The sequence below is a fragment of the Lathyrus oleraceus genome, chromosome 6, assembly GCF_024323335.1.
Source record: "Lathyrus oleraceus cultivar Zhongwan6 chromosome 6, CAAS_Psat_ZW6_1.0, whole genome shotgun sequence".
Lineage (NCBI taxonomy): Eukaryota > Viridiplantae > Streptophyta > Magnoliopsida > Fabales > Fabaceae > Lathyrus > Lathyrus oleraceus.
The window spans coordinates 462,959,626-462,968,735 of record NC_066584.1 but is presented as its reverse complement, the minus strand read 5'-3'; the positions used below and the strand labels follow the sequence as shown (position 1 = coordinate 462,968,735).

At 35.9% G+C, this 9,110-nt stretch overlaps 1 protein-coding gene across 1 annotated transcript; it reads right to left on the bottom strand.

Annotated features, from left to right (window-relative positions):
- Positions 1–3,937: 3,937 nt before the first annotated feature.
- LOC127097460 (phytosulfokines) lies at positions 3,938–4,917 on the bottom strand. Its single transcript, XM_051035953.1, has 2 exons — positions 4,660–4,917; positions 3,938–4,400 (listed from the first exon to the last, which is right to left on the bottom strand). The coding sequence occupies exons 1-2, from the start codon at positions 4,783–4,785 to the stop codon at positions 4,275–4,277; spliced, it is 252 nt and encodes an 83-aa protein (XP_050891910.1). The 5' UTR covers positions 4,786–4,917; the 3' UTR covers positions 3,938–4,274.
- Positions 4,918–9,110: the final 4,193 nt, after the last annotated feature.

The window sequence follows — 9,110 nt, the reverse complement described above, 5'->3', positions numbered from 1 at the left end:
ATCATGTCTTGTGCACCGACGACCACTCCTATCCCTCATCATCCTCGGGTGTTACAAGTATCACCCACCTTACTCATTTTGTGCTTAGAGGTCAGGAAAATCCTATAAAAAAGTAATTTTGAGAGTGATGGACCCCTTCCAAGGGTCATTCCAAAAAGATGTGAGCATACTTGATCCCACATTTCGCCTCAAACCACCCGTACACCAATTTGAGACGTAAGTATATTTAGAATCTAAGAGGGGGACTCATTTCCACCAAGGAGAAATGGATTGGAGTATTTTCACCCTACCTCTTTCGAAGGAGGTGACACCTTGAATCCTATATCTAGTAGTCAAAATCTTTCTCCCAATACCGATGGACTCAGAAATCAAACACCACATCCATTTTCCAATAAGATCTATATTTACTAAGCTAGGGTAATGAACTCCAATCCTAGCGTTCTTCTTGGGTTTACAAACATTTGCCTAACCAACCTAGGGGATATTATCGTTACCACTAACCCCATCCCACAGGAAACTCCTCTGAAGCATAACAAATCTTGAGGAAATATAGAAAGAAGATAGGAATAACATTCAAACAAAATTAAGGTGGGTCACCCTACCTCCTAGGCTAACAAACCTATACTTCAAAGATAGCAGACGCCTAAACAAGATGGAGACAATAGGTTCCTAAGTTTCCTTTAATAGGATATTATCCCCCACTTGAAGACCAGGGTACTTAAAGGGGAGGGTCCATTGGTAGCAATACATGAAATCACTATTTGACTACAAAAAAGTAGACCCCACATTAACACCATTAAGGAAACTTTTGGAGAAATTGACCCGAAGGCTAGAAGTTGACTCAAAACCTCTAAGGATAACCTCGATAATCCAAATATTCTACATTGATGCACTATAAATCATTATGGTATCATCATCATATTGAATAAGGAGATAATTAGATCAGACGAGCCAATCTTAAATCCAGACAAAAGATCGAGACCCACAACCTGCCCGAGAAGACCATTAAGCCTTTCTGCAACCAAAAGGAAAATAAATGGCGCAAAAGGGTCTCCTTGCTTCCAGACCCTCTGGATGTTAATATCCTCTGGTAGAGACTCATTGACCAAGATATCCATATTCTCAGAGAAAACACATGTGCACATCCGAATGTGGTATTTATAGAGCATATAGTCCAAAAAACTCCAACTGATAGAGACATAAACCTTTTCACAATCCATATTGACAATCTTTTTTATTATTTTTAACGAGGTCAACCATCTCATTCACAACTACTATACCATCAAGCAATAGTTGATCTTTCAAAAAAGGCTAATTGATTAGGCGAGCTACTAACTTATAATTACACATTCTACTATAGTACATCATTTTAAGCTTGAGATGAATGGCACGTGGAATAGGTAGTCACATTGAGCTTGGAATGCATGTGGAGGAACTTTGTTGTGGAAACATACTTAGTAAGCATACCAATCCACTTATCAATGTCAAGGATGTGTATCACAATGAGTTGTTTTGCCAAAACTCTCTCTAAAGAAATAAGAGAACAATCTTCACGTGCTTTGTCCTTGCATGTAAAATGGAATTATGGGAAAATAAGATAGTTGGTTAGTTATCACAATGGATCACGTGTAAAAAAATGGGGATTTACTCTCTAGATCACATGGGGTGCTCCCTGCCACGGTGAAAAGCCAAAACTTCCCCTACCATCCGAAGATGCATATCCAGACACACCATTCAGCACAAATGGATGAGCCACCCTTATTTTGCCAAAATTTAATCCATATATGTATCTCCGTATGACATAAGGGTGAATCCGGAGATGCATCTCCGTAAACACCCTTAATTCAAAATTGAGGGAGTTGTACGAAGATGCGCCTTCGTACGCGTTTTATTCATTAACCCGTGTCACACCCTTCCCTCTTCCTCCTCCATTTTCTAAAAAAAATCACTTTAAAAACTCCATGTGAGCTCTTTTGATGCAAACAATTTCCAAACCTTATTTGAGTAAGCTTCATTTACTTCACTCTATTTCATTTGCTGCATTTCATTCCATTCTTACTCACTTCATTCAAGCTCTTCATCCACAACTCTAATTTGATAAGTATCTCATTTCATTTTTTTGTGTTTTGAATGATGTTTTAGGTAACATAGGTTGTTTAAGTTGCATTAGATAGTAGTAAAATTGAAATCGGTAGTTGATATGGACATGCATTGCCATTTGGTTGGAGGTTTGTGCATGGATGTATTTTGGTTGAATTTTGATGTGACTTTCTGGTTTTATTACATATGTAACGGCTGAAAACTGCCCGAACAGAATTAGGGGAGAAAGCCCTTCCGAGTGTATCTTGATTGCACTATAGCATATGAAATTTCCTTCTGCCCATACAACAATCATCTCCAGATGCGTCAACTGGACCTCATTTCGTTATAATCCGGATGACTGGCATGTGGATCAGATATGATGTATATGTATGTTCCCGATCGAGTGATGCGCCAGTTCGGGTATTTGTAGATTATTCCAAGACACCCCTCAGAGTCAGCAAACTCTAACCGTCTGTCGCATAGATCTTGATGCGATACTTGATGATTTCGAGAGTCATTTGAAACCAGAGGAGTATCGCAGGGTGCTAGCTCATGTACATTAGGCCTATGCAGATGGCTACATGACATGGTTCTATAGGGTGTCACACCTTATCATGACACCAGACGCTCATGGAAAATTACATAAGTCGTTTAATCAGGAGGTACTTGAGGTTAGGGATGACCACACCTAGGACGTAAGTAGCATCTGTCGGCGTATTGTAGATATGACGATATCTGGCATAGAGACATGACTTTTTGAGGAAGGCAGACCCCAATTGGCCCTCGTAGAAGGCATTATTGTCGTGCACGAAATGCCTTGCAGCACACTCCGAGAAGTCGGAGGTTAGACATACTTAATAATTTATGTTTGGTTGTGTTTCTTTTTTGTATTTTCGAAACAACTTATGTATGGTCAGTACATTTTGATTTTACTTTAATTAATGTGTGATTTTTTTAATGTATGTGTAACATATTTCAATGAATTAACGTATTCGTTTTTTAATTTATAACATAAAATCAGCTAAAATATAAGTTGACCTATAAAATTGCCAATGTCGTAATATTGTTGTTGTCTTGAAAGCATTCAGGTGACTTTATGTCTCCAAATCATATTTTAGCAAAAATGAGATATGTGGTTGAATTACGAAGACTTGTGGGATCTAAATTGTGATTAGCGAAAATTATGTGATTAAAAATGATATTTTCGAATTTCTCAAAATGTGCAACGTAGACCATAAAATAGAATGAGCATATTTGAGTTTTTTTTTATAAGTTGTAGTGTTATCAGTTTAGAATATCCCTTATTCTCTATGATTTCATATTTGATTATATAAAGAAAAAAAGAGCATTTCCCAGAAAATGGAACAATAGATGTTGTAAAAGGATCTGAACCCAAAGAACATTAGGTGTGGCTTGAGCTGGGATCATGTACTCAACCTCACTCTTATACCTAGCAACAACGAATATGGAATAAATATTTGACGTAAAAAAATACGAGCCAATTATTGATTATTAAATAATATTTAATAAAATACATGAAACAAAATTTCATTGATGAATGTATAAAAGTATGGATATAATTGTCTTTTGATAAATATAAAATAAAATATTTTTAAAAAATTATAATTATTATAAGTATTCCATTCAATTACTATGTATAATTGATAAAAACAAAATATTTCTTTTTATCTATAAAATAAATATTTCATTGGGTAGACAATAAAAGCTGAAAACGAGTAGACACAAAATTATAATTGAGTTTACTAGTATGAGTTTGTCAATAATTTATAATTAAAGTCATCATTAAACATTCTTATTCATGTCTCTAATGTTTTAAATAAAAAGTGAACAAGAATAATCAATAATTTTTAGCTTTACTTTCTCCTGCAAAAGTTATTATTCACTTTACAAAACAAGTGACTTTGGATCCATCTTGTTGGCTATGTGCCAAACAAGTCCCAACTTTACAGCTTATACTTTTATATTGCTAATAAAACTGGAAACATTTCTACCCCCACCCCCCAAAAAAGAACTTAAATTATGTATAGATTAAAATATATCAAAATGTTTATCTACCAAAATTAATATACACAAAAAAAAAAAACATATTACCAGTACATATCTAAATCTTCAAAGTTCAAAATATAATGTCATATGAAAACTTATAATTGTATAAAAAACGATGTTTAAAGCTATGGATTTTGCTTTTGTGTGTAGATATAATCAGTATGAGCTGCAAGTGTTCTTCTCATCAAACAATCATCTTCATTAATACCTTCACAATTTTCTTCTATGTCTACCTTTTCATCTTCCAATACCTTCAATTATCACGTTTAAGAAAAGAAGATTATCAATCAAAAAGTAGAATTTGATTTAATAAATTGTGTATAATAAGAAAAATCGTCTCAAGATTTTAGAGGTGATGTATAGGTTATTCACAGTTTAACAGTGAAAAATAAATACAGATTCTATTTAATCACGATTTAATCATGAAATATTTGAGATTATGTACACTAATCTGTTTTACACGTCTTTGAAGACGATTTTGATAATATGATATGAATGAAAGTAACTTACCTCATTTTGAGTATTGGTTGAAATGATAGGGGAAGAAACATGGCCAGGTTTTGTTGCATATGTGAAGGTTAAGAAGAGGAAGAAGAAGACTATCAAGCAAAGAGGAGAACCAACTTTAGACGACATTTATTTATTTGTTTTCTAAAATTGCCTATTGCTTTGTAATGCAGCAAGAATAAGACTATGTTATATATATAGATAGTGTCTACTTTACTTTTAGATTCTCATTAGTGCTTAAGTAATTATAAATTAGTCAATAGGGTTGCATGTCTCTTTTATACTTTTCAAAAGAGAAAATGAAGGAAGTATACAAATTCTCACGTAAAAAATTGGCAACTTATTTATTGTGGTGGAGCTTTTTCTCAGGCAAAAACTAAAGGAATGAGTTTACATAATTATTTTTAATTTAAAAAACTATTGATTAAAGTGACACTAATAATTAATCAAATTCTTACTATCATTTAGGAGTCGGTCATGTTTGGCCTTTGGTATGGAAGAAATGGATTCATATTTAAGTAATTATCTTCTCTTGTTAGTTGCTTTAAGATAAAGACTCTATTAGAGAGAATCTTCTTTAACATGTTAGATGACTTAACCTTAATAATGTGTTTTATTGATGGGTAATTCGGTATTTTATTATTTTGTCTACGTGATATTATTATTTGTGTATATATAATATTGTACCTGTTAACAGTCGTATCCACTGAGTATTGTAGTGCAGTGTGTGTGCAACCATTTTGATGTAACCATTTTAGTAGAGTAGTGAAAGTTTGTTATTCTTTCTTCTCTCTCTCTTCTTCCATCTTCGTCTTCTTCATCTTGTGCACCAATAATTAGTATCTAAAGCTCCGGTTCAAATCCACGGGGAAACACGAGTTAACTAAGTTCGACCAACAAAACTCATGAGTCTAGTGTTGGAAATCCTCCTAAATCTATGGAGAATTTCAATCAATCTTGATGAACAAGATTGTTATCACTCACACAATGACAATAACAAAAAAAAACAATGGAGAAAGAAAGAAAGTAAAGAACGATGAAGGAGAGGAAGAATTAAATTCTGCAGAGTTTCTCTCTGCCCACAAACTGTGGAAAACTTCTTATTCACTTTGCAACTGCAAAATTCTGTGAATTACAATGTTATGAATACTTTATTCACTTCAGTAAAAAAAATAAGGGTTACTCCATCTATTTATAGATTTAGGTTAACTTGAACCTCAAGCCAAAGACCAAAATTATAAAAGTCCAAAATAGCTAACACTACTAAAATAGGCATAAGTCGAAATCCTATGGGAAGCAACATGCTTCGACACTTCGACACACTAACACAACTCAACACACTAGATGGTTCGATACTTCCTTACTCTGTCAAGCATCATGCTTCGACACAAGAAATTACAATTCAATACACCACATAATTCATTGTGTCTAAGCTATCTACATTCATCATAGCTCTTAGTCTTCTGAACACTTCGACCTGCACTCCCTTCGTCATGATGTCTGCAATCTAATTCTCAGTTTTGCAGTGTTCCACATTCATCTTCCCATCTGCTACCTGCTCTCGAAGATAATGGAACCTCATTTCGATGTGCTTGCTTCGACCATGTACTATCAGATTCTTCGCCAGATTGATAGCTGACATGTTGTTGATCCTCATGGTAATTGCTCCATGACTCTTCGTTGTTATCTCTTAGACCAGATTCACCATCCATGTTGCTTGACATGCACAAAGATAAGCAGTTATGTATTCTGCTTCGCACGATGATAATGCCACTACTGAGCCTTTTCTCGAACTCCAAGCAACTGGTGGACCACCTAGCATAAACACATAGCCAGCTGTGGATTTTCTATCCTCATCATCACTACACCAACTTGAGTCGGTGTATCCCACTAATTTGCATTCCTTTTCTTCATCAGCTGCAGGAAACAAAATTCCATAGTCGAGAGTTCCTTTCAGATACCTTAGTATCCTCTTCATCGCTGCTAGATGTGATACCTTTGGCTTCTGCATGAACCTACTCATCATACCTACATTGTATGCTAAGTCAGGTCTTATATGACAAAGGTATCGAAGTGACCCAATAAGTCTTCTGTATTGGGTTGGGCCGACATCATCTTCATCTGAATCTTTTGACAATTGTAATCTGGGCTCAGCTGGTGTCGAAGTTAGGTTGCAATCTTGCATCTCAAATCTCTTGAGAATTTCTCCTGCATACCTTCTTTGATGCATCATCAAACCTCTACCACTCTTGTAGAATTTAATGCCAAGGAAATATGAAATGTCACCCAGATCTAACATTTTGAATTCCTTGTTGAGATCACCTTTGAAGTCTTCGATCTCCTTCTTGCAGCTACCTGTTATCAATAGGTCATCGACATAGAAACATAGTATAAGCAATTCACTATTGCCTCTTCTTACATATACTCCATTTTTATATTTGCACTTCACGAATTCCTTCTCCCTTAGAAATCCACCTATCTTCTTGTTCCAAGCTCTTGGAGCTTGTTTAAGTCTGTACAGGGCTTTATGCAGTTTGTACACTTTTCTTTCTTCGCCTTGTTTCACAAACCCAGCTGGTTGTGCAACATAAAATTCTTATTCTAAGGGGCCATTAAGGAATGCACATTTCACATCCATCTGACACATCTTCCAATTGTTCATGTTTTCTAGACCAACAATCAACCTGATTGTTTCGATCCTAGCAATAGGTGTAAAAACCTTTTCGAAGTCGATTCCTTCTTTCTGAAGAAATCCTTTCGCCACAAGTCTTGCCTTGTGTCGAGTCACTTCTCCTATGGGATTCAACTTCACCTTGTATACCCACTTAACATCAATTGCCTTCTTGTCTTGGGGAAATTCTACAAGTGACCAAGTGTTATTGACTTCGATTGATTTCAGCTCTTCGTCCATTGCTTTCATCCACTTCAAATCTTTCAATGCCTCAGCTGCATTGACAGGTTCGACATCTGCGTAGAAAGCATAATGTACCATCTCACCTTATTCATTGACTGCATCATCTGATGTAATCACACATTCTTGCAACCTTGCAGGCATGTGTCTTGTTCTTTGAGGTCTGCTTGTGCTTGCTTCACCTCTTACTTCTTCCTGTTGAACGTCTCTTTCGACTTCACTATCTGGTTCATCATAAAAGATTCTCACTGAATCTTTCTTGACATTCTCAGTCCAATCTGACTCATTAAGCTCATCTATGATCACATCCCTGTTGATCACTACTTGCTTATTCATCGGGTCGAACAACTTGTATCCTCCAGTCGAATGATATCCTATCAGGATTATCTGACTCGACTTGTCATCAAATTTTCTTCTCAACTGATCTAGCACATGTCTATGTACTATAGATCCAAACACCCTCAGATGACTCAAGCTAGGCTTGACACCAGACCAACATTCTTCTTGCGTGATTCCTTCTAGATTCTTCGTCGGACATCTGTTCAGGATATATGTCACAGTCCACATAACTTCTCCCCATAATTCTTTGGGTAGATGCTTTCCTTTCAACATACTTATAACCATATTCATGATGGTTCTATTCTTCCTTTCTGCGACTCCATTCTCCTGTGGAGTGTAGGGTGGCACCATCTCATGCACAATCCATTCTTTCACACATAATGCGTCGAAGTCTTTCGACACATATTCTCCACGACCATTAGTTCTCAAAATCTTGATCTTTCGACCGCTCTGTCTTTCGACCATAGATTTAAACTTAGCAAATACCTCGATCACTTCACTTTTCTTCTGGATCAGGTAAGACCACAATTTTCGACTGAAATCATCTATGAATGTAACAAAGTATTTGTTACCTCCAATCGAATCCACCTGGAGAGGACCACATACATCAGAGTATATGACTTCAAGAATTGCATTCGACATGCTTCCTACATCCTTACTGAAGTTGTTCTTATGTTGCTTTTCCTGTACACATTCTTCACACACTTCGTTTGGAATGTCAATTTCTGGTAATCCTGAAACCATATTTCTTCTCTTCAAATCTCTGATGGATTTGAAATTGAGATGACAAAGTTTGTAATGCCATATCCATTCATCTTTGTTAGCTGTTGTTGATGGGCAATTATGCTCCACCAAATTTAGCTCAATCTTGAAGGTTCTATTCTGAGACATTGGAGCCTTCAAGATTAACCTTCCATTTGAGTCGAGAACTCTCATCATCTTGTCTTTGATCGACACCTTGTAGTTCTTTTCGACTAACTGCCTTATGTTGAGCAAATTGCTCTTCATACCTGGTATGTACAACACATTTGAAATTACCGACCTCTTGCCATCTTTCCTCATAATTCGAACATCACCAACACCTTCAGATGCTAGAGTGTTATCATTTGCAAATTTCACCATATTCTTCATTAAGGGTTTTATGTTGACAAACCAATCTTTTCTTCCAGACATGTGTGATGAGCATCTTGAGTTCAAGTACCAC